The 25,567-nt window shown below is 54.3% G+C and overlaps 1 protein-coding gene across 1 annotated transcript; it reads right to left on the minus strand.

Moving 5' to 3' along the window:
- Positions 1 to 4,245: 4,245 nt before the first annotated feature.
- On the minus strand, positions 4,246 to 15,119 carry CFAP107 (cilia and flagella associated protein 107). Its single transcript, XM_002721510.5, has 4 exons — positions 14,943 to 15,119; positions 8,354 to 8,467; positions 6,374 to 6,551; positions 4,246 to 4,594 (listed from the first exon to the last, which is right to left on the minus strand). Exons 1-4 carry the CDS (start codon positions 15,051 to 15,053, stop codon positions 4,413 to 4,415), a joined length of 585 nt encoding a protein of 194 aa, XP_002721556.2. The 5' UTR covers positions 15,054 to 15,119; the 3' UTR covers positions 4,246 to 4,412.
- Between the last annotated feature and the right edge of the window lie 10,448 nt (positions 15,120 to 25,567).

A 25,567-nucleotide genomic window follows, 5' to 3' on the forward strand; every position in this document is an offset into this window, starting at 1 on the left:
TGTGCTGCTCCCATTGGGACGTCCTGGCTGGCGCTGCGGTGGCCATGCACAGCTTGGGGGACATCCTGGAGGTGGCCCAGCCTATGTGGCCTGAGGCTGGGGCTTGGCCCCAGGCAGAGAAGTAAACTCTGCTCCCTGGTGGAGAAGAGTCCGTCAGATGGAAGACCCCAGTAGGAGCTGGGGCTCTGGGGACCTGGGTTCTCAGAACCCTCGGGCAGCCAACCCTGCCCGCACCAGGGCCTGCGGGAGCTCTGGTCGAGAGAAAGCAAACCAAACAGGAAAGCCAGATTCGGGGACAACAGAGCAGTCCCATTTCTCAGATGGAGAAACTGAGGTCCAAGGGGCGCAAAGGGACACCCTAGCGAGTGCAGGTCCGGCTTGCCTCCCAGTTCACGCGTGAACTCTCCGAGCATCGGTGCCCCCGAGTTCACCATCAGCCCCCCACAGTTCTCAAGGACAGACTCTCCAGAGGGAAATCCGGTTTTGAGTTCTTTTCACATCTGCTTTGCAGCTGCTGCCTGGTTCAAGAATCTCTGAACGTGAGTCGGCCTCACGTCAGCCACCAGGGGGCAGGCTGGTGCCATCTGGCTGGCCTTGAAAGAATTGTGTGGTGCAGGACTCTGCTGCCCCCGTGTGGCCTCGCAGAGAAAATGCTGGTCCTTGGGTGGATCTGCCTGGTGTCTGGGGTGGGTGTGTTGGGGATGGGGGGAGGCTGCCTGTGACCTCAGCTGCTTCCTTAATCATGCCTGTCGTCTTCAGATGTCAGGCAGTAGGGCCAGCGCTGTGGCATAGTGGGTTAAGCCGCCGTCTGCAGTGCCGGCATCCCATACGGGTGCTGGTTCGAGTCCCGGCTGCTTTTCTTCCGATCCAGCTCTCTGCTATGGCCTGGGAAAGCAGTGGAAGATGGCCCAAGGGCTTGGGCCCCTGCACCCACGTGGGAGGCCCGTATGAAGCTCCTGGCTCCTGGCTTTGGCCTGGTCCAGCCCCGGCCATTGTGGCCATCTGGGGAGTGAACCAGTGATAAAGGATACCTGTGTGTGTGTGTGTGTACGTGTGTGTGTGTCTCCCTCTCTCTCTGTAACTCTTTCAAATATGTAAATATTTTTTAAAAAAAATTAAAATAAACGCCAAGCAGTAGCCTTGGGGGTGGACATGTTGCCCGGTGGATGAGAAGCTGGTTAGCACACCGGTGCCCTGCACCAGAGTCTGGATTCAATCCTCATCCTGCCTCCCGACTCCAGCTTCCGGCTGGTGCGCGCCTGCAGGCAGTGATGGTGGCTCAAGCGGTTGGGTTCCTGCCGCCCCCTGGGAGACCTGGACCGAGTTCCTGGCTCCTGGCTTCAGCTGAGCCCAGCCCAGGGTCCATGTGGGCCTTTGGGGAATGAGCCAGGGATGGGAGTTCTCTCTCCCTGTCTCTCAAGCAATCAATAACCTTAACAAACCAGTGACAGCATTGGCCATGTATGGCACATGCATCCCGCACCAGGCTTTGGGCTCAATAATTTTATGTGAGTGAGAAGTTATGATTGCACCCATTTGACAGAGGAAAAGACTAAGTCAGAAAGGGCAGTAACTTCGCCCAGGGCCACACTTCCTGTAAATGGTGGGACTGGAATTATCAAATGTCTGTTTGCCACTGCTTTAAAGAAATGACTTTATTTATTTTAGTGGCCGCGTGACAGAAGGAGAGGGAAACCTGGAGACAAAGAGACTGTCCACTCACTGGTTCACTCCCCCAGATGGCCACGACAGCCAGGGCTGGGCCAGGTCAAAGCCAGCAGCCCAGCACTCCATTCAGGTCTCCCACCTGGGTGCAGGGGCCCACGAACTTGGTTCGTCTTCCACTGCTTTCCCAGGCACATCAGCAGAGAGCTGGATCGGAAGTGGAGCAGCCGGGACTTGAACCGGTGCCCATATGGGATGCCGGCACTGCAGATGGTGGCTTTACCCGCTGCACCACAGTGCCGGCCCTTGCCAGCTGCCCTTGTTCCCTGGCCACACACTGCTCGTCCTAAGGCCTTGGATTCAAATCCTGGAACCATAAGCGCCTGCTGAAGCCAGAGAAAGCCTTCGAAGACATCAGGTGTAACATTCACTGGGATGTTCCTCACCTCAGCCTTTGTGAATCCGAAGAAATTGTACAAATCCAAGTCAGCCAGCAGGTGGCGTGGTTCCCGCAGTGTGCCCCCGGCCCGGCACCACCAGCGTGTCCCTGGCCCTGCCTCAGCTACATCGGGTCTCCACGTCACCCCTGCCCCCAAGGGCAGCTCCCGCGGCACCCCCTTTGCTGCACCTCCCCCAAATCTCCCTCCCATCCTCACAGGCCCCCCAGAGCTCCAGGCCCCTAGGTCTATCCTGCAAGGCCCCTCCCTGGGCCCCATCAATGTCTGCTCTGCCTCCTGCTGGGCTGTGGGGGTGCATGCGTGGGGGCTGGGGGTGTGGGGGAGACCGGCTTGGCTCCGCCCACAGCGTCCTTCCAGGCCCTGGTGCCTCTGCCTTCGTTCACTCATTTACTGATTTACAGCATGCATCGAGCACCTGGTGTGTGCCAGGCTCCTACTATCATCAGGAGGGAAGACGGCCCTCAGCCAGACAGAGGGAGGAGCCCGGAGCCGGCAGGTGCGCTGCCGAACACCTGGCTGCCCGCCTTTGAGTCACATGATTCGCCGGCAACACCGCCTCACACGCACGCCCATGACCGAGGGCGGGGCGCTCCTGCTGGCATTTTGGGGAGGAGCAGCTTTGCACAGGGAAGGGCTAAGCACGCCGTTGGAGGACCACGCTGCCTGGGTTCGAATTGCAGCTCTGGGCCTCCGTAGCTCCGCGGCCTGGGGCCAGTCTGGTTCCTCCTCTGTGAAGCAGGAAGGAAGGATCCTCCCCCAGGGGCACCGGCCTGGAATCACGGAGCCCAGATGCAGGCCCTTAGCGCACGCTCAGTGCCCAGCTTGCACCCGCTTCTAAACCTGATGTTTTTTCTTTTCTCTCTGCTAGGGGAGCGGGGTGCAGTCATTTGCTAAAATGTGATAACCATGCTAGAAATGTAAGGAACGGGTTTCTAGGAGAACCGATCTATCCAGTACTTTAATATTTGTTTTGGGTGGCAGAGCCACAGAGCTGCGTGGATGCCCCTGGGACAGACGGGCTCGGTTCCCAGGTGCACAGAGGGGCTTTCGCCTGTGAGGCAGCTACAAGGAACCCAGGTCACTTTGCTCGGAGTCCAGAGCGGGAGACTGAGCTCCGGGAAGAGTGAGGGGGACTCCTGGGGCCACGGACGGGCTGGGGCCGGGACACGGAGGTCCACCTCGGAGCAGGGGTCTATGGGGCTGGAACAAGGCTAGGACACGGGGGCCGGTGCTATGGCACAGTGGGTTAAGCCATCACTTGTGACATCATCACTGCTTTGGGGCACTGGTTCAAGTCCCGGCTGCTCCACTTCTGATCTGGCTCCCTGCTAATGCTCCTGCTAATGCAGTGGAAAATGGCCCCAGTATATGGGCCCCTGCCACCCACATGGGAGACTTGGGTGGAGTTCTTGGCTCCTGGCTTCAGCCTGGCCCAGCTCTGCCGTTGGGACCATTTGGGGAGTGAGCCAGTGGATGATAGATCTCTCCCATCTCTGTCTCTGTGTCACTTTGCCTTTCGAATAAATGAAATAAATCTTAAAAAAAAAAAAAGTAGGACTCAGTGAGTGGGGTAGAGCGAGGGTCCCGCTCAGCCAGTGCCCCCAAGGAGCCAGTATACAGCACCAGCTGTATACCAGGCACCGTGCAAACAGCTGGGGTGGGGGCATACGACAACAGAGGCCATGGGAGAGACTGGGCTGTAACTGCTAAATCCTGAAAGTCAGAGAGTATGGATTAGGGCTGGGTCGTTCTCAGCCCAAGTCTGACCCGCACGTGGGTGGGCGAGAACAGCACCCGTTCCTCTGTCAGAAGAGCCACCCCCATTCCCCACCCACCCACCGGAAGTGCCCGCCACCACCCCCTTAAAACACCTGACAGCTCAGAGGTGGGGTGAAGGGCGACCCTCTAGGAGGGCTCAGGGTGTGTCTTCCCCACCTGGCACCTGCAGTGGCCGCCGCCCCCCTCCCAACCACATGTGCCCCAGACCCCGAGGAGTTTCCAAGATGGGCCTCCAAGGCGGATCCATGTCTCCCACTGGGCACAGGCAGGAGCCACAGGACCCCTGTGGGCCTCAGTTTCCCCTCCTGCGGAATGAGGGGGTGGGACTTAAGGACCTGTCCGTCTTCTGCACCATGTGGCCCTGCAGTAGAGTCAAGAGCTTTAATTGCAGGGTGGAAAAGGAAGCCCGGGTCTCAGGGCGCAGCCTGGGGGCTGAGCCAGGTCTGCAGCCGTCGGCCATCTGCAGGTCCCCGCTAGGCCCTGGCTGGGCCGCTGGCGGGGCGACACTTCTCAGAAGTGCGGGATGGGGTGCAGGTGTGGAGGGGGGACAGGGATGGCGTGCTCCCGCCTGGACATGGGGCACAGCGGCGGCCTGGGGTAGGACGAGGTGTAAACGCTCTCTCTCGGGCCGGCCTTGGACGCCAGCCAGCTCTGCCTCAGCCGCTCATAGAGGCCGTAGTTGGTGGGAGGTGCTGCAAGAGAAGGGGGGTCTGTGTGAGCAGGGCTTCGGTGAGTCCTGCCCCCGCTGGCCGCGCAGATGGCGCCAGGGGCCCTGGTTTGCCAAGGCTGCTGTGGGAGGGACCGCGGAAGGCAGGGCACCAGCATGAAGCCACGGCTTTGCAGGAGAGTGTCACAACCCAGTGCGAGAGTGCTCAGGACAGAGACCCTGGGGACGTGAGTCCCGCCGCATGGGGGTAGCCCTGCGGGCCCTGGGTAAACGTCCCACCCTAGCAGAGAGGGGGCAGTGTGGGCTGTGCCAGGGACACCAAGAAACCCAGGCAGGGGCAGGCGTTTGTTGGCACAATAGTTACGTCACCACATGGGACACCTGTATCCCTTGCTAGAGTGGCTGGTTGAGTCCTGGCTACTCCACTCCCGATCCAGCTTCCTGCTAATGCACACCCTGGCCGGAAGATGATGGCTCAAGTACTTGGGTCCCTGCCACCTGCATGGGAGACCCAGGCCAAATTCCAGGCTCCTGGCTTTGTCCTGGCCCAGCCCCAGACGTTCGGTCATTTGGGGAATGAACCAACAGATGGACGAGTCCCCCACCCCCCCACCCCGCCTTTCAAATACAAATGAAAATAAGTAAATATGAAAATTAAAATGAGGAGGAGGCAGCTGCCTTGTGCGGCAGTGGCTTAAGCCACCACTTGTGACGTCAGCATCCCATATCAGAGTCCCGGCTGCTCCACTCCCAATCCACTCCCTGCTAGTGCTCCTGGGAAAGCAGCGCGAGGTGGCCCCAGTGCTTGGGCCCCTGCACCCACGTAGGAGACCCAGATGGAGTTCCACGCTCCTGACTGCAGCCTGGCCCTGTCCCAGCTATCGCAAGTTCTTTCTCTGTCTCTCCCTCTTGGTCTTTGTCACTCTGCATTTCAAATAAACAAATCATCTTAAAAATTTCTGAAAACCCCTGCACCAGTGTGGAGGGAGGGATGCTCGGGCTCTGACCGAGGTCCCTTAGCAGGGAGAGGCAGAACCACAAAGAGCCGGCGATGCTCCGAGTCCCAGTCGGGGCGTGAGTGAGTGAAGTCTGCTACACAAGCCCCCTCCGGCTCTCGTGACTTGGGGCGGGGCAGGAGGTGTCCACGCCCCTCGCGGTGCCCGATGAGGCCCTCCCTAGTCCTGTTCCACACTTCCTTACAACTCGTCCACGTACCGCTCCCTCCCCCCAGGATGCTCTCCCCCTAGAGGCCTGCACGGCTCCCTCCTGCTCAGGCCGACTCCGGCCTCCAGAATGACCGTCCCTCTTCATCCCCAGGAGGCCTTGCGGACCAGAGGAGGGTCTCAGACCTCCACTCACTGGCTCACCATTCACCATGCTCTTCTCACAGCACGTCTCCGTGCCTGAAATCCGCTTACGTCCCAGACCTTGACTTATCTTATTCATGAATGGGGTCTTATCTGCTCCCGGTAGCAGATATTCCCAGGCGCTTGTCACCAGGCCCTACCGCCGGGCACAGCGCCCAGGAAGTAACCCATCACCGTTCTACAGGGAGAGTGCAGAGCTGTCCCAGTCACCTGCACTCCAGGTAAATGCGCCACTTCCCTGCGCAGGTTCCGGCGTCTCTACACAGCCCTCTGCCAAGGGAAGGGGATAGGCGGGCAGGGGGAGGTGGGACCAGGGCTCCTTTCCCTCCAAGCTCATCCCCCTGCCCTGCTGGAGCAGGACCCCGTGCGGGTGGCTCTGCGGAGCGGCCACGCCTCAGCCCTGGGCGTCCGGGCGCCCTTCACGGAGCCAGAAGTACCGAGAAGCGGGAAGTCGGCCTTCTCCGGCAGCCACAGCAGTTTCTGCGCGCTCCAGGTGCGCAGCGGCGGCAAGCCGGGGTTGTAGTTGTGCCGGTTGTAGTGGTCGTCATAGGTGCTGATCAGGCAGCGGTGCCGGGGCTCCTGGTGGTGGGTGATCAGGTGCTTGTACGGGAGCCCCTGGGAGGACAGACACGGGGACGTGTCACCAGCCACAGCAAGGCAGCCCTCGGGTGGGCGCTGGGTCTGGAGAAGTGGCCTCCCGGGGCTGGCGGTGAGCCCTGGGGTGGGAGATACAGCCCTGGGGTGGGAGACACGACCCTGGTTCCAGGAAGTTCTCTGTGGGTGCCACCGCCAGCCCTGGACAACTCCATGGTCCCTCCGCCCACAATGAGCCGTGGTGGTCGGGCTGCCCGGTGGGACGGTAGGAGTCGGAGGCGCCCCGCTTTGCATCCCCGAGATCTGGAATCCCAGCCTGGGAGTGGCCTCACATCTCACCCAGCCCAGGGCCGATTTGCAGGGCTGGTGGGAAGGTGGCAGCCACCGGTTCCTGTGGGAAGACCGGGCGCCTGGCCGTAAATCGCCTGCCTTGGCGAAGGATTTACGGCTCCCCCAGCTGGAGCCCAGGGCAGCGTGTCTTTGGGGCGGAGTTATTTATGGGGAGAAAAGCAGCCACCACCCCTGGCTCTGGGGCCCTCGCCTGAATTGACGGTTTTCCTAAGAAAATCCTCTCAGCCTGGAAGGGAGCGCTGGGGGCCTGGGCTGATTTACGGGCAGGACGGGGCTGGGGGCCTCGCCTGCCCTCTTGTCTGGAGCCGACGGGAGGTCTGGGTCTCCTGACGCCCACGGACCCCGGCTGCGCCCAGGATTTCTGGTGACATAAATCAGTCAGACCACAACTCCAGAGGGCGCATGGGGGACCAGCCCCAAGATCTGCATCAACAGGCGCCCCGTGGTCTCTCCCCGCGGCCAGGTTTCCCATCCACATGGGCCTGGGGGCCAGGATGGGGCACAGGGTCGGGGGGAGGGGCAGGACGAATTCTCTGGTGCTTTCTCGTGGCTCCCAGCGTGGCCCTGCTGAGTGGACTGATTGTGTACCTGGGATGTTGTATTCAGATACATAAGGGGACAGGTAAGGGGACAGGTAAGGGGACAAATGCCCTGGTAGGGCAGCCAGGCCAGGCAGGGCCACCCAAGGGTGGGGGGCGGGAGGACCAGCACCGAGGGCCCAGGCCTTTACTGAGCTTGCCAAGGGAAAGGGGAGTAGGCGAGAGCAGGCTGGGACCACAGAAAAGCCGTCTGCAGGCTCTGGGCTGGGGGTGGTCTGGCTGTCCTGGCCCTGGCCCGGCCCTGGCAGGAGCTGCTGTGTGGGAGACAGGTGGAGGAGGGGGTCGGGGTGCGTGTGGCCAGCACAGCGCTCAGAGCCTGCTGCTGTTCCCGCACACAGAGGAGCAACAGACGGAGGGCACCTGAGGTCTGACTTGGCCAGCAGTGACCTTGCGGGTCCCTTGCCACAAAGCTGCTCATCGCTGGACACACCTGTCCCCCCGTGGGTGTGGGGCAGCACCCTGCTTCCTGCTCCATGTGTTTGGGACACAGCACGATGTGTAGACGGGCACCCCAGGCATGAGGCGTGGGCGTGGGTGAGAGGCAGGAGCACAGTGGACAATGACGGGATTACTGCCCCGGCTCTGGGACCTCAGCCCCAACCTTTTGTGGCTCCCAGCTTCCGTGGCCGTACTCTGTGGGAAGCGTGTGACCCAGGAGCTGGGGTACGGGTTGGTGGGGGCGGGGCTGTGGCCAGTGTGGGTCAGACACGTGGTCTACCCTCACGGGGAACTACGGGCTACTGCAGTCGGCAGCACCTACACCGGGAGGGATCTGTGAGATCCCGGGAGGATTCCAGCCTTCGAGGAGCCGTGGGTGGACCCGAGCTTCGGGAGGGCCCCAGGCCGCAGTGCGGGACCCCTGCTCGCCCTCACCTCGACTTTCCTCTTCCCGTACCACCTGGAGATGAGGTCCGGTCTGTGGCCCGGGACGGGGACGTACTCTGCTCTGTAAAGGCTCTGTGGTGTCTTCTCGGTGGCTCTGGTGAACTGAGGGAGACCAAACATCGAGGAAGACCCCCGAGGTCTCTCCGGGACCCTCCCCCCACGGAGCCCCTGGCAGACGGGTTGAGGGTGAAGCCAGAGCTCCCTGTCCACACCCTCGGGGAGGCACCCTCGGCTCCCCTGCCCCCTTCTCCCGGCTCCCACCTGCTGCCTTCCTCACGCCTGGCTCCTCTCTGCCACTCACCGCCTCCCTTTCTTTTGCCTCTGTGTTGCTCATTCTCTGTTTCCATTAGATTACGCTTCTGATTGGTTCTCTTAAGACATAACGTGGTCAAGTATGCACGCCGTACAGCTTACCGTGGAGGTTCTGGGGCACTAAGCACTTTCACATCTCTGCATAGCCGTCACCGCCATCTGCCTCCGAACTTGTCTCCCAAAACCGAACCTGTGTGCTCACTAAACAGTCTCCACCCTCCCGCTTCCCCGAGCCATCGCGCCTCTCCCACTGACGACTCTCCGTCTGTGAATGTGTCTATTGCTAGTATCTCACAAATGCAGTCACGTAATATTTGCCTTTTTGTGTCTGACTCATTTTACTCAGTGTGTTTGAGACTCAGCCACATTGTAGCAATCGCCATAACTTCCTTCCTCTTCAGGGCTGCATAATATTCCTGTGTGTGTGTGTGTGTGTGTGTGGCATTTTATTTAACAACCATCGCTGGTACACACCCTTGCCAGGTCCTGTGGATGACTTTGCTATGAGTGAGTTTTTTTGAGTCCCTGTTTTCAATTCGCTGAGGTCTGCACCTGGAAGTGGCATTGCTGGATTGTATGGGAGTTCTGTGTCTATATTTTTAATAACTGCCGTATTGCTACCCACATGGCTGCACTGTTTTGTATTCCCATCAGCAACACATGAGAGTTCCTTTTCCTGGTCTTTGTCAACACTCCTGATTTGCTAAGGGTGGAGGTGGCATCTCCGTGTGGTTTGACTTGCGTTTCCCTAGTGATTAATGGTGTTGGACATTTGTTCATGTGACCATTTCTTAGACATTTGCAGCTCTTCACTGGAGAAAGGTCTACTCAAGTCCATTGCCCATTTTAAAATCAGCTGGCATGGATATTTGTTGTTAAGTTGTGGAAGTATTTTTATATATTCTGGATATTAATCCTTTATCAGAAAGTTGTAAATATTTCCTCCCATATCATCGTTGCCACTTTTATAATGTCTTTTGGTGCAAGAAAGTTTTTCTTTCTTTCTTTATGTGAAAGAGTGAATGAGAGAGACAGAAGCGGGGAGAGAGAGAGAGCGAGAGAGAGAGAAATCTTCCATTTGCTGCTGCTTCTCTCTCCAAATGACCACAACAGGTAGGTCTGGGCCAGGCTGAAGGCAGGAGCCCACACAGATGGCATGGGCCAAAATACTTGGGCCACCTTCCACTGCCTTCTCTGGCACACTAGCAGGGAGCCGAATCTGAAGTGGAGCACCTGGGACTCGAACCAGCGCTCCGATGTGGGATGCCAGCATAGCAGATGGTGGCTTAACCAACTGCATCCCAGCACCAGCCTCCTTACTTCTATTTCAAATGAAGTCCAGTTTATCTGTTTCTTCTTTTGTTGTTTTTACTTTTAGTGCCATAGCCAAAAAATCATTGCCAACGCTAACGTCGTGAAGGCGTTCCCCTAGGTTTTCCTCTAAGAATTGTGTAGTTCTAGCTCTTACGTCTAGCTCTGTGACCCACTTGTTAGGCAGGTGTCCAGCTGCATATGCTGTGTGTGGACGTCTAGCTCCCGACACTGCCTGCTGGGGACCCGTCGTTCCCATGGAGTAGCATGGCACCCTTGTTGAAAATCTGTGTGTTACCAGTTTTTTCTAAGCTCTCTCTCTGGTTCCATTTGTCTATGAATCTGACTTTCTGTCAATATCCCAGTGTCTTGATTGCTGTAGATTTGTAATGTTTTTAAGTTGGGAAATGTGAGTTCTCCAACTTTGTTCTCTTTCTTTCTTTCTTTCTTTCTTTCTTTTTTTTTTTTTTTTTTTTTTTTTGACAGGCAGAGTGGACAGTGAGAGACAGAGAGACAGAGAGAAAGGTCTTCCTTTACCGTTGGTTCACCCTCCAATGGCCGCTGTGGCCGGCGCACCGCACTGATCCGAAGGCAGGAGCCAGGCACTTCTCCTGGTCTCCCATGGGGTGCAGGGCCCAAGGACCTGGGCCATCCTCCATGCACTCCCAGGCCATAGCAGAAAGCTGGCCTGGAAGAGGGGCAACCAGGACAGAATCCGGTGCCCCGACCGGGACTAGAACCCGGTGTGCAGGCAGAGGATTAGCCTGTTGAGCTGCGGTGCCGGCCCAACTTTGTTCTTTTTCAAGATTGCTTTGGCGATTTCAGGGTCACCTGAATTTTAGGATAGAATTTCTCCATTTCTAAAAGTAAGTTAATAGGGTTTTATAGGTATTGCATTGAATTCGCAGATACTTTTGCATGGTGCTGAGGTATTAGCCACATGAGTTCTCCCATGGTGAGCACGGGGTGTCCAGGCGTCACTCCGTCTATTTGTCGTCCTCGGTGTTCTCGTCAGTGTCTGCAGCTTCCAGGGTGGAAGGCTTCGTCTCTTCGGTGAAGTCTGCGCTGAAGTCTCCTGCTCTTTCCCACTGTTTTGTGATGAACTGGAGTTTTTTTGGTTTTGCTTTGTTTTAAGAATTTAATATTTATTTGAAAGGCAGAGTTACAGAGAGGTAGAGGCTGAGAAGGGGTGGGGGGGAATCTTCCATCTGCTGGTTCACTCCCCAGATGACCACAACAGCCGGAGCTGCACCAATCTGAAGCCAGGAGCCAGGTGCTTCTTCCAGGTCTCCCACGTGGGTGCAGGGGCCCAAGCACTTGGGCCATCTTCTACTGCTTTCCCAAGGCATAGCAGAGAGCTGGATCAGAAGTGGAGCAGCCAGGACTCGAACTGGCGCCCATATGGGATGCCAGCACTTCAGGCCAGGATGTTAACCCACTGTGCCACAGCACCAGCCCCTTTATTATTTCTAACAGTTTCTGTGTGTCTATGAGAGAGAGCGAGAGAGAGAGAGAGAGAGAGATGGAGGAAAAGAGAGATCTTGATTTTTAGGGTTTTCTACGTATCAAAATCATGACATTCTTCCTCTCCAGTGGGATGCTTGCCTGTTTCTTTCCTAGTTGTTCTGGCTGGAGCAGAAGGGGAGGAGCCTGGATCTGATCCCAGCCTTCTGATGGGGGAGGTCACGTCCCAAGTGGTGGTGTAACCCGCTGTGTCACAACACCTGCCCCGGAGGGGTCATTGTATCCCTGTAAGCACTTTAAAAATAAATCCTGATACCAACGTAAGTTGCATACAAAATTCCACTCCTTTATAGCTCTGCCTCCCCCACTTCATGTTCTTAAAGTGTCAAAAACTACATCTTTATATACCAGGTACACATGTATACAGATATAGAACCTTGTATGCATTTGTTTTCTAAATTCTGTAGCAAATAAAGAGTGAAGGTCCCAGCGCTGTGGCGTAGCAGGTAAGGCCACTGCCTGCAGTGCCGGCATCCCACATGGGCGCCAGTTCAAGTCCCGGCTGCTCCACTTCTGATCCAGCTCTCTGCTATGGCCTGGGAAAGCAGTAGAAGATGGCCCAAGTGCTTGGGCCCCTGCACCCACGTGGGAGACTTGGATAGAATTCCTGGCTCCAGGCTTTAGCCTGGCCCAGCCCTGGGCCGTGTAGTCATGTGGGTAGTGTGCCGGCAGATGGAAAAATCTATTTCTCTCTGGGTCTCGCACTCTCTCTAAAACTCTGCCTTTTAAATAAACAAAATAAAGCTTTAAAAAATACTCTCTTTTGTCTCTGGCTTTCGATTTGATTATAATGTACGTCAACGTGGGTCTCTTGTGAGTTACCCTGCTAGGAGGTCATTGGGCTTCTTGGGTTTGCAGATCCATGTATTTTCTCACATTCGGGGGGATTTTTTGACCATTATGCTTTTTTAAAGATTTATTTTGTTTATTTGAAAGAAAGAGTTACAGAGAGAGGGAGAGAGAAAGAGAGAGAGAGAGAGAGAGAGAGGTGTCTTCCATTCGCTGGTTCACTCCCTAGATGGCCGCAATGGTCAGAGCTGCGCCAATCCAAACCCAGAAGCCAGGAGCTTCTTCTGGGTCTCCCATGCAGGTGCAGGGGCCCAAGGACTTGGGCCATCTTGTACTGCTTTCCCAGGCCATAGCAGGGAGCTGGATCGGAAGAGGAGCAGCTGGGACTAGAACCGGCGCCCATATGGGATGCCGGTTGCTTCAGGCCAGGATGTTAACCCGCTGCGCCACAGTGCTGGCCCCTGACCATTATGCTTTCAAATAATCTCTGTGCATCTTTCTCTTTCTTCTCCTCTGCAGTTCCCTTAGTGAACACACTGATCGGCTGGGTGCTGTCCCAGAAGTCCCTTGGGCTTTGTTCTCGGGGACTGCCTGATTCTGCCATTGACCCCCTCCATTCAGCTTTCCAATTCACTTAATGTATTTTCTACCTCCAACATTCCAGCTTGGTCCCTTTTTGTAATTTCAATCATTTCTCATATTCTCATTTTATTCGTATGCTGTCCTCTCAGTTTCATGTAGTTCTTTGGGTTCTCCTGTAGGCTCTTTGTGCGTATTTAAGTACTTCATGGAGAGTTTCTGGTACTTTATTTTCTGCCTTTGGATGGACTCTGCTTTCCCACCTCTGTATAAGCCTGGCGATCTGTTGAAATGGGGCATTTGAGGAAACAGACTCCCATGGTCTGCAGATTGCCTCCGTGAGAGGGAGGAGTTTCTCGAACTATTAGGTCACGTTCTGAGTCTTGGGGTCAGCCCAGTATGAAGTTGAAGGTGTTCACAGGCCCCCTCTGTGTGTACAGCTTGCCTGGACCTGTGTGTGCCTTTTCTGACTCCCTCACATACGTGGCTACTTTTCAAGGTCATAATTTCCCCAAGAGTCGCACCCCTCCTTCTTGGCGTTTCTGCTGTCCTGTTGAACTCTTCCACCCATGATCTCGTCGCAGCCTGCAGTCCCCTGTCAGCTCCAGCGGTTTACGTCTGCCTCTGCTTTCCACAGTTGTCCCCACCTGGGGTCTGAACTATCCCCCCCTTCCCCTTCTGAACTGCAAGTTAGGTGAAACCAAGACCAGTCCCTCAGCAGCCCCGGACAGGTTCGGATGCTCTTCTACACCCTCCGGGCTTGAAGCGGGGACCTGGGAACCAGGGTAGCCACTTCCCCCAGAGCACCTGCACTGTGCTGTGCTGGCAGGGAGGGGGGCAAGTTAAAATGCCGTGGGAATTCCTAGCACTGAAAACCGCTTCCGGTTGAGTGGGGCATTTGATCAGCCACCGTGGACTTAGACTGTCTTCCAGAGCCCACATGCATTTTGGCCAGTGTTTAAATGTCTCCGGGGAGAACGAAGACTCAGACATCTTAGCCCACCACCTTACTCACCTCCCTCCAATTCTGCTGTCTTGATGCCATCTGCTCTGGGTGTGAGAGAAGCCCACACCATTCCCGAGTCTGGGCACTGCCCGGTCAGTCTAGCCTACCCTCAGAACATCCCTCACACACACCTGCTCCCCAAACAAAGCCAAGCACAACTGGAGCTGATGGTGGCCCAGGCCATGCCCGGTCCGAGGGGTGGTGAGTGCTCACATCCTCTGTGAAACGGCTTTCATGCTTCCCAGAGGTCACTGTCACCCTTCCTCCCCCTTCCCCACACCGATTCTCTTTTACCCTCTTCTTGCCCATTTCCCGAGAAGAGGTGAGGGTGTCTAGATGTCTCTGAGAAACTTGAAGTGGCTTGCTGGCCACAAATGAAGACACCCAATTTCAAATAGGCCAAGTCAGGCAAAATAGTTCCCAGTGCTTTTGAAAGCACAAAGGATAATTCTGCCATTTCTTTGCTGTGCAATAGCTCGGAAAGTCAGCTCTGTTTAAAGGAGCAGACTTGATAAGCAAGCAAGGAAATGTAATTTGAATTATAAAATTCTTGCTTTAGTAAAAATTCCTTAGACAGTGAAAAAAAAAGCACAAAGCCTATTTGTTCCATTTTGAAAGGAAACATTGAAATGCACACACAGGTGAGATGATGTAACAGGTGCCAGGCAGCAGTAGCACAGCCCTGGACATCAGTGAAGAGAGCGCCAAGCCTGCCTCACAGGTGCCGCTTTGTGGAAGGAGCCAGAGCAGGAGGAGCAGACGTTCTTCACATCAAGGCGCAAAGGAACCGGGGACCAAAGAGATCCAGTCGCCTAGGAACACTCCATGGAGAGTGGGCTGACGGACACAGCCCCAGCCACACCCCTGCACGGTATGTTCAAGCTGCCGTGGGGACCCTGAGGGTTGCTTTATGTAGCCCCCTTAGCTAGAGCACAAAGACCCCAACGCTGGGTTCTTAAGATGCAGCCACCTGCTGCCCTCTATTTCAAAGTAGTGATGAACTTGACTCCCCGTCAGTCCCCCGGGAGCCCTCTGCCCAGCCCCCTGCCCCCTTACCTTCCTCCTCTCTTCCACCCAGTTTCCCGTGAGCACTCTGGTCGAATACTTGGTCTCGATCTTCCAGCCTGGTGTAGAGAGTGACTGTGGATTTACTGCCGTCAGGAACATGCTAAGGCTCTGTCCCAGGTGTGTGGGAGTCCAGGGAGGGAGGACGCTAGGAGAGGCTGAGTCTGGGTGCTCAGCTGCCCTCCTGAGTGAGTGGTGGTGGATGGCACCTGCTACCTCCAGGGAGCAAAAGGGCCCTGAGAGTCCACTTGCAGCCTCCAGGGGGCGGTGCCGGGATCTTGGATTCTCTACTGTTGACTGTCTCCATGGTGACGGGCGCTGGGTATAAATACTCTAGGGGAGGGAGCAGCTGACTCTGCAGGGGTGAAATCGAAGCCACGAAAGCAATCAGACCAGCAGCCGCCACCACGAAAGCACTGGGGCTCCGGGGTGTCACCCAGGCAGGACATGTCCTTGCTGGAGTTTGACGGCCGGGTGAGTTGAATTCTACGACTGCTTGACCAGCTCTGATGTGCTAGCCTGGTGCTAAGACACACACAGGTATTCACGCACTCAATACTGCAGCCTCACCGGGGAGCAGGTGCCATTACTGCTCCCGTTTTACAAATGAGGACACTGAAGTAGGTGCCCCAAACACACAGCTGCCACACAGGGAGCTGGGAGTTAAATCCACTCTGGTTTAGGCCAAACCACTGGGCTCCCATCATTGCCTGTTTGCCACTTTGCCTAAGGGGCTTTAGGAGAACCCTGTCTTTCTTTTTTAAAGTTTTATTTACTTGGAAGGCAGAGTTACGGTGAGACAGAAAGATCTTCCGTCTGCTGGCTCAGTCCCCAAATGACTGCGATGGCAAAGGGCTGGGGCAGGTGAAGCCAGGAGCCAGGAGCTTCATCTCGGCCTTCGACCCAGGCGGCAGGGGCCCAAGTACATGAGTCTTCCGTCACTTTCCCAGGTGCATTAGCAGGGAGCTGCCTCGGAAGTGGGGCCGCTGGGACTCGAACCTGCACTCACGTGGGATGCCCGTGTTGCAGGCAGCAGCTTAACCCACTGCACCACAATGCCGGCCCAGAATTCTTATTTTTTTCTTGCACCGAAGCAATGTGGTTCATTCAGTCGAACTTCATGGTATCCACAACCATTTCCCAGCCTGTGCTTTGGGCGCTGAACTGGGGCTGCAAGGCATCATGGACTGCACCTGGGCCCCATCCCCACAGGGCTCAGCCCAATGGAACTAAATGTTATTTTACTTATTTGTTAGCCACCCAGATACCCATTCTCAGAGGGCCGGGCCAATAGGCTATGGCGCAGCCGTGCCCTGAAGTGCTCTGCCTCTAGTAAATATGGCTACGGTGACACTGCTGACAGCCCGTGCCTGAGTGACAGCTGCACGGCTCTGTGTGTCGTCACTGTGCCTGGTGCAGATGGAGACATCGGATTCCAGTGGGAAGTTCAGAGATTGTTTTCCAAGGAATACCTGGAAGCTATTTGCTTTGGCTTAAAACTAACTTGGGGCAGGAAAAGGCCACTGGAGCTGTACTATCATAGAGTAACGCAAATCTCTACTGGGAGTGACCTCCCTCTGGGCGTGATGGGAGCCAGGAAGAGGGCACATCCTTCCAATCACAGTGCGGGGAACCGTGTGTCCTGTATCATTGCATTTCCTTTTTATTTTTTTAATTTATTTATTTGAAAGAATGGCAAAGAGAGTTAGAGACAGAGAAAGGTCTTCCATCTAGACTGAAGCCAGGAGCCAGGAGCTTCATCCAGGTCTCCCACATGGATGCAGGGGCCCAAGTACTTGGGCCATCCTCCGCTGCTTTCCCAGGTGCATTAGCAGGGAGCTGGATCGGAAGTGGAGCAGCCAGGACTTGAATGGGCGCCTACAGGGGATAACGGAGCTGCAGGCTGTGAGCTAACCCACTGTGCCACAGCGCCGGCTCCCGAGAGTTCTTAGCATCAGGCACACGTGTGTGGAGCCTCCCTGCAAGGGCGCCCCTCAGTGTCATTCGGCTTTGACATAGTGACCCCGCTGGTCCTGACAGCTGCACACAGTGGTGGCCACAGTGGTTCTGCGCTCGGCATCTGTCTCCTGGTGCCCAGTACAGCCGCTTCTCTAGGGCAGCGGTTCCCCACTTATGGTCTCAGGAACTCTTTAGTCACAAAAATTGTTGAGGACCCGTGGTTTTCTCCTCCTCCTCTTCCCCCTCCTCCTCCTCCTCCACTTCCCCCTCCTCCTCCTCCTCTTCTCCCTCCTTCTCTTCCTCCTCCTCCTCCTCTTCTTCTAAAGGTTCATTTATTCGGCTGAGAGGCTGAGTGGCAGAAAGAGGGAGGAGAAGAAGAGAGAGAGACAGACAGAGAGAGACAGAGAGAAAGAGATATCTTAAATCTGCTGGTGCACCTCCTCAAATGACAGCAATAGCTGGGGCTGGACCAGGCAGAAGCCAGGAGCCAGGAGCTCCACCTGGATCTCCCACATGGGCGCCAGGGGACCAAACACCTGAGCCATCCTCTGCTGCCTTCCCAGGCACATTAGCAAGGGGCTGGATCAGAAGCAGAGCAGCCAGGACTCAAACCTGGCGCTCTGATATGGGATGCCCGGCTCCGCTTGCCACAATGCTGCCCCTCCCCACCCTTTTGCAAATGTGGGTTATTTATGTATTTATTTGTTTGAGAGGTAGAGTGACGGACAGAAAGAGGTAGAGACAGAGAGAGAGATCTTCCATCCACTGGTTCACTCCCCAGATGGCCACAACAGCCAGAGCTGAGCCTATCCGAAGCCAGGAGCTTCCTCCAGGTCTCCCACATGGATTCAGGGGCCCAAGGACTTGGGCCATCTTCCACTGCTTTCCCAGGCCATAGCAGAGAGCAGGATCGGAAGAGGAGCAGCCGGAACACAAACCGGCGCCCAAATGGGATGCCAGCACCACAGGCAGAGGCCAAAACCTACTACAACATAGCGTCGACCCTCTAAATTTCAAACAGTGGTGCTGGAACTGGGTCAGCACAGCTCATAAAAACCAATTGCGATTGGGCCAGCGTTGTGGCACAGTTGGTTAATGCCCCGGCCTGAAGTGCTGGCATCCCATATGGGTGCCAGTTCTAGTCCCGGCTGCTCCTCTTCCAGTCCAGCTCTCTGCTGTGGCCTGGGAAAGCAGTGGAAAATGCCCCAAGTCTTTGGGCCCCTGCACCCACATGGGAGACCCAGAAGAAGCTCCTGGCTCCTGGCTCCTGGCTTCAGATCAGCACAGCTCCGGCGGCTGTGGCCAACTGGGGAGTGAACCATCGGATGGAAGACCTCTCTCTCTCTCTCTCTCTCTCTCTCTGCCTCTCCTCTCTCTGTGTAACTCTGACTTTCAAATTAAAATCAATAAATCTTTTTTTTGAAAGAAAGCCAATTTTTATCTCTTAAACCCTATTCCATGAAGTCTCACTGGTGGCCTGGAATCAGTCGCCACGGGACTATTTACACCGCAGAACTGGCCAGCTCTACATATGAGGTCTTGCTGATTTTGTCCCAAGAGCCAGTTTATATTGGTTATGGCATCCATGTTCCCCAGAGTAGAAATTAAAGCAGACATTTCAAACACACTTATTTCAAGAATAACAAAAAAAAACTCATACATGTTAACATAACTCTTTTGTTTTTGAAGGAAAATTAACTTTATTTTCCAAACCAAAATTTAGCGAGAAGAGTGGCATGCTTTAGGTTTTTGCAAATATGTTTTGGACAAATATGTTCCCGAGTGATGCGGGTGAGAGCCACATCTTCTGTGATTCACTCCAAACTCCTCTGAGTCATGCTGAGTTTGTGCTACTGAAGAGACTTGCGGTAAACCCCCAGGCAGCTCAGGGTGAGGGCTGATCACAGAGGAACCAGCCTTGTGATCAGGGACGTGGGACCGTCAGCCACACCCCATGACTTCATGGAGGTGGGGGGCTGAGGATGGAGCTGCTCACCCATGTCCAGTGGTGTCATCAATTGTGCCTACACAGTGAAGCCTCCGTTAAAAACCCTAATGAAAGGCATTCAGAGAAGTTCTGACTTGGCAAAGGGTGCTCAGGCTGGGAGGGTGGTGCACCCCAAAACCAGCAGGGTGGGTGGTTCTGTGCTTGGCACCCTTCCAGACTTCACTCCACATACGTCTCCATCAGGCTCATAACATCATACCCGTTATCGTAAACCAGTAGTGGGAGGCAAGGTGTTTCCTCGAGTCCCGTGAGTGATTATAGCAGAGTATTGAACACGGGAGGGGTCATGGGCACCCCTGATTGGCAGCCAGGTCAGACAGAAGTTTGGGTACCTTGATGACTGCTACTTGTGGCTGGCATCTGAAGCGGAGCACCTTGCCTAAGGGGTGTGTGTGCTCTCAGAGCTGGAGTGGATGGGAGGACACCAGCCAGCGTCTGCAGAGCACTGGAGAGCTGCTGGTGCGGACGAGCCTCACGGCTGGATCAGAGGTGTCGTGAGTACAAACAGCTGCTCAGTGTGGCACACCCGCTGCTACACCAGTGCTCAGCGAGGGGCCGTCGCTGAAGGGGAGCTGTAGCGTGGAATCTGAAGCTACTCAGCGGGCTCCCTGAGCTGTCACAGGAAAATCTATTGGCTGATTTTGGGCTTTGACTAAGTCGTTCACCCATTCGTGACTTCGGGATGCGGTGATGGTCATTTGGAGAAACTTGCTTTACTGAGCTGTGTGGGCCTCCTGCAAACCCGCTTTGTTCTACACACGCAAAAAGCACATGGAAAACAATGTGCAGATTTAAAAAACATTTTGCAGCGGCCGGCACTGTGGCTCATTAGGCTAATCCTCTGCCTGCGGCGCCAGCACCCCGGGTTCTAGTCCCGGTTGGGGTACCAGATTCTGTCCCGGTTGCTCCTCTTCCAGTCCAGCTCTCTGCTGTGGCCTGGGAAGGCAGTGGAGGATGGCCCAAGTGATTGGGCCCTGCAGCCCATGGGAGACCAGGAGGAAGCACCTGGCTCCTGGCTTCGGATCGGCACAGCGTGCTGGCCATTGCGGCCGTTTGGGGAGCGAACCAATGGAAGGAAGACCTTTCTCTCTCTCTCTCTCTCACTGTCTAACTCTGCCTGCAAAACAAAAACAAACAAACAAACAAAAAAAAAAACATTTTGCACCAAAATAAACTTATTTTTAATTCCATTTTCCACAGACTTTTTTTTTTTTTTTTTTTTTTTGACAGGCAGAGTGGACAGTGAGAGAGAGAGAGACAGAGAGAAAGGTCTTCCTTTGCCGTTGGTTCACCCTCCAATGGCCGCCACGGCTGGCGCACCACGCTGATCCGATGGCAGGAGCCAGGTGCTTCTCCTGGTCTCCCATGGGGTGCAGGGCCCAAGCACCTGGGCCATCCTCCACTGCACTCCCGGGCCACAACAGAGAGCTGGCCTGGAAGAGGGGCAACCGGGACAGAATCTGGGGCCCCGACCGGGACTAGAACCCGGTGTGCCGGTGCCGCAAGGCGGAGGATTAGCCTGTTGAGCCGCGGTGCCGGCCCTCAATAAAACAATTTTTAATATGAAAAAAAAAAAAAAAGCCCAGCTAATTCAGCGCACAACGGGAATGATCACGCACCTGCCGTTTGTCGAGGGCGGCAGCAGCTCCTCCGCATCTCCCTCCCGTGTCGCAGCACACACGCGGCTAGCAAGTTGTCTGCGCATTTTCACATCTTCATCAAAGACATTCTCTCTCTCTCTCTCTTTTTTTCTTAAGATTTTATTTAAGAGGTAGAGTTACAGACAGTGAGAGGGAGAGACAGAGAGATATCTTCCATCCATTGGTTCACCCCCCAAATGGCCGCAACAGCTGGAGCTGGACCCATCTAAAGCCAGGAGCCAGAAGCTCTTCTGGGTCTCCCACACATGCGTACAGGGGCCCAAGGACTTGGGCCATCCTCTACTTCTTTCCCAGGTCATAGCAGAGAGCTGGATTGGAAGTGGAGCAGCCAGGACTCGAACTGGTGTTTATATAGGATGCTGGTCACAGGCAGAGGATTAACCCACTGAGCTGGCTCCGAAAGACATTCTCAAGTGAGAGGAGGACTGGCAAGCGTTCTCGCCCCGCCTTGACCTCTTAGGAGCCCCTGCCCTTGTCCTTGCGCCTTTTCTCCACTGTGGGAACGGCCAGCGCTGTGAAACAGGGCACGTCGCATTGCAGACTTAGCGTAAAAGCAGTTTAGACCCCTGTGTCCTCTGGGAAGGTCTTGGGATTTCCAGGGGCCTGGGTACTATGGTGTGTGTGTGACTTCAGTGTGACTAGAGAATGACAACTATTTTCCCAAAGATCCTATGCACTGGTGTTCTCACCATCAGCACGTACGTGTTGGCACTGCTCCACGCCGTCCGGAACCTGCTCAGCATCAGAGACAGAAGCTCTGCCCCATTAACTTCCGTAGCAGCTTAACCACTGAGCCACAGTGCTGGCCCCGAGTGCCAGCATTGTGGACATACATCTTTTTATTATCTTTTCAAGATTTCGGGGGCTTGTTTGAAGTCCCTATTTATTCCTGGTTACTACTTATGCCTTTTCTTCCCTCTACTTTCAAAGAGCTAAAATATGGCATTGTTGATCAGCTCCATTGTATGATGATTATAATTTCAGGATTTCTCCCTAAAATACTTTAAAGATATTTAAAGTACACTTTTCTAAAAGATTTATTTTGTTTATTTGAAGGGCAGTGTGACAGAGAGAGAGAAAGAGAAGTCTTTCACCTACTGGTTCACTCCCAAATGGCTGCAACAGCCAGGGCTGGGCCAGACTGAAGCCAGGACCTCGAGCTCCATCCGGGTCTCCCACGTGGGTGCAGGGGCCCAGGCACTCGGGCCATCTGCTGCTGCTTTCCCAGGTGCATTAACAGGGAGCTGGATCAGAAGCAGAGCGGCTGGCAGACTTGAACTCCACTGTGAGATGCCAGCATCAAAGATGGCACTTAACCCACTGCGCCACAACCCCGGTCCCCAAAAATACTTCTAAAAACTTACTCTTCATCATCAACTGCCTTGCATTTTCTTTGCATCTACTTTTCTAGGTTTTTTTTTTTTTTAGATGATGTTTAATTCATTCTTCTCAGCCTTCATGCCTGTCTTTCTTCTCAACGTTCAATCTCTAATCTTTTGATGAAACAGTAAGCACATCCAGTCTTCCAGGACAAATACTGCGTCATCAAAAGTGAAAAATAAGAACGTGAAAAGGATTTACAGAACGTGCAAAGCACTCCATGAACACGTCTCACGCTACACCTGCGCCGCGTTACCCATGAAGCCGAGCACCTCCTACTGTGGCACGGCTCCTCGGCCAGCCTTTTCTTGTTTGGACAGTCCTTGACTTGCCACGGTTTGCCTTTGTGGTTGCCAGCTTTATGAAGCTGTAAATGCAGCATGTCTTCGGTAGAAACCAGACTTTGAATCTTGTTACCTTCTGGGGCTGGCGGTATCAGCACAATTCTATCTCACAAAGCTGGGAAGTTCAAGGCCAGCGCCGCGGTTCACTAGGCTAATCCTCCGCCTGCGGCGCCGGCACACCGGGTTCTAGTCCCGGTTGGGGTGCCGGATTCTGTCCCGGTTGCCCCTCTTCCAGGCCAGCTCTCTGCTGTGGCCCGGGAGTGCAGTGGAGGATGGCCCAAGTGCTTGGGCCCTGCACCCCATGGGAGACCAGGAGAAGCACCTGGCTCCTGCCTTCGGATCAGCACGGTGCACTGGCCACGACGGCCATTGGAGGGTGAACCAACGGCAAAGGAAGACCTTTCTCTCTGTCTCTCTCTCTCTGTCCACTCTGCCTGTCAAAAATAAAATAAAATAAAACATAAAAGATAAACAAAGCTGGGACGTTCAGAGACTGCCACTCAAAGCCGGTCACATGAGGGTGAGGGTGCAACAGATCGTGTACATGTGCTGTGTCGACAATGCTTTTTTAAATTATTTTTTAAGCTTTATTTATATGAAAGAGTGACAGAAAGAGGGAGAGAAAGAGGTCTTCCATCCACTGCTTCACTCCCCAAATGCCTGCAACAGCCAGGGCTGGGCCAGGCTCATGTCAGGAGCCAGGAACTCCATCTGGGTGTCCCACATGGATGGCAGGGACCCAAGTACATAGACCACCATCCGCTGCCTCCCGGGGACGTTAGCAGGAAGCTTGACTGCAGGCCTTGAGTGGCTGGACTCAGACTGGCTCTGATATGGGATCTGGGCGTTCCACCCCGTGGCTTAACCTGCTACACTACCACGTCTGCCTCAGTACAGGAGATATTCAACACCTCATTATATAGGAAAGTCTAGGCTAAGCTACGATGTTTGGTACGTTAGGCATACTAATGCATTTTATGTTTTTTTTTTCAAGATCTGTTTTATTTATTTGAAAGGCAGAGTTACAGAAAGAGAGCGAGAGACAGAGACAGAGAGAGAGAGAGAGATCTTTCAGCCACTGATTCACTTCCCCAAATGACTGCAATGGCTGGGGCTGTGTCAGGCTGAAGCCAGGAGCTTCATCTACATCTCCCATGCGGTTGGAGGGGATCAAGAACTTGGGCCATCGTCCTCTGCTCTCCCAGGTGCATTAAAAGGAAATTGGATCGGAAGCGGAGCAGCCAGAAGTTGAACTGGCTCCCATGTGGGATGCCACTGTTGCAGGTGGCAGCTCAACCCACTGTGCCACAATGGTGGCCCCTGTTAAATGCATTTCTTTTTTTTATAAGATTTATTTTTTAAAGGTTTATTTGTTTTATTTGAAAGGCAGAGTTACAAAGAGGCAGAGAGAGAGAGAGAGAGAGAGAGGTCTTCCATCCAATGGTTCACTCCCCAGATGGCCAAAACATCCAGAGCTGCACTGATCCAAAGCCAGGAGCCAGGAGCTTCTTCCGGGTCTCCCATGTGGGTGGCAGAGGCCCAAGGATTTGGGCCATCTTCCACTGCTTTTCCAGGTCATAGCAGAGAGCTGGGAGCTGGATCGAAAGTGGAGCAGCCGGGACTCGAACCAGCATCCATATGGGATGCTGGCACTGCAGGCGGCGGCTTTACCCCCCTATAACACAGCGTCAGCCCCAGTGCATTTTCAACTTCAGATATTTTCAACTTACAATGGGTTCATCCAGACATAACCTCACTGTAAATCAAGGGACATCTCTATACTTGTGAGACTACATTTCCTGGACTATTATTTAGACACTTCTCATAGTGGTCTAAACTATTTTCTATCACTATGGCGTTTCTCCATACGGTACCAGGTATTCATGACCAAGCCAAGCCACTGACGGATGCTTTGCCCTTCTCCCAGACAGTCCAACCATCCCAGCTTCCCGACCTCTAGGTACCTTAGTCCTCTCTCCTGGATGTTTTGCTCGACACTAACTGTCCTTATTCCTGTCATGTAGTCAGCCTTTAGACTTCCCCAGGTATCGCTCACTTTATTGCTTTTTGTTTCACCTGCGTTTCTGGCCTCCCTCTCGGAGCGTTTTCTTTTTCTCTGAAGAACAGATTTCCTTTCTTGAAGCTCTGCTGCTGCAAACGTCTTCCCTTTCGATTTATCCGAAAATATCTCACTCTCTTTCTGAAGGTGGTTTTCAATGACTGGAGAATCGTACTCTGACAGATCCATTGAGGGCAACGTTCCACTGTTTCCTGAGTTTAGAAGACAACTGTCAGTCGTCTTATTTCTTTTTTTAAAATAGGAGATCTATTTTTTTAAAGATTTATTTATTTGTTTGAGAGGTAGAGTTACAGACAGACAGACAGAGGGAGAGACAGAGGGAGAGAGGTCTTCCGTCTGCTGGTTCACTCCCCCAAATGGCCACAATGGCCAAAGCTAGGAGCCAGGAGCTTCATCGGGGTCTCCCATGTGGGTGCAGGGGACCAAGGCCATCTTCTGCTCTGCTTTCCCAGGTGTGTTAGCAGGGAGCTGGATCAGAAGTAGAGCAGCTGGGGCTTGAACTGGCGCCCATATGGGATGCTGGCACTGGGGGCTGTGGCTGTGCCAGCTGTGCCACAGTGCCGGCCCCAGTCTTATTAATTCTTTTTAGATGGTTGGGGTTTTGTTTTGTTCCATTTGGTTTTTTTTTAAGATTTATTTATTTATTTGAAAGAGTTACATAGAGAGAGAAGGAGAGGCAGAGAGAGAGAGAGAGAGAGAGAGAGAGGTCTTCCATCTGCTTGTTCACTCCCCAATGGCTGCAACAGCTGGAGCTGCGCCAATCCAAAGCCAGGAGCCAGGACCTTCCTCCGGGTCTCCCACGCTGGTGCAGGGACCCAAGGACTAGGGCCATTTTCTACCGCTTTCCCAGGCCACAGCAGAGAGGACTCAAAGCAGCGGTCATATGGAATGCCGGCAAAAGCAGGCAGCGGCTTTACCCACTACGCCACAGTGCCGGCCCCCGTTCCATTTGTTTTTAAGAGTTTCTCTTTGCCTTTTGGCTCAGTTTCGTTCTCATGTGTCTAGGACTAAATTGCTTTGTACTGCTTGAGTAAGGTTTCTGGGACCTGTGGATAAACATCTTTCAATTATTTGGGGCATTCTTGGGTATTAATTGCTTATTATTGCCTCTGCAATACCTCTGATTACCTCCTTTGTTTTTCCTTCTCTGCTGTGTGCCAGTTACCTGTCTACTACACCTTGTC

The sequence above is a fragment of the Oryctolagus cuniculus genome, chromosome 7 (genome assembly GCF_051225735.1).
Source record: "Oryctolagus cuniculus isolate XC-2025 breed Fujian yellow rabbit chromosome 7, ASM5122573v1, whole genome shotgun sequence".
In the NCBI taxonomy this organism is placed as follows: Eukaryota; Metazoa; Chordata; class Mammalia; order Lagomorpha; family Leporidae; genus Oryctolagus; species Oryctolagus cuniculus.

What these genes read in the sequence shown, in the direction of transcription:
- CFAP107 (XM_002721510.5), bottom strand. Translation starts at nt 15,053, where the DNA reads ATGTTCCTGACGGCAGTAAATCCACAGTCACTCTCTACACCAGGCTGG. An exon ending in GGGTGGAAGAGAGGAGGAAG is followed by an intron (nt 8,468 to 14,942) that starts GTAAGGGGGCAG and finishes GGTCTCCCTCAG; the next exon opens with TTCACCAGAGCCACCGAGAA. An exon ending in ACGGGAAGAGGAAAGTCGAG is followed by an intron (nt 6,552 to 8,353) that starts GTGAGGGCGAGC and finishes CTGTCCTCCCAG; the next exon opens with GGGCTCCCGTACAAGCACCT.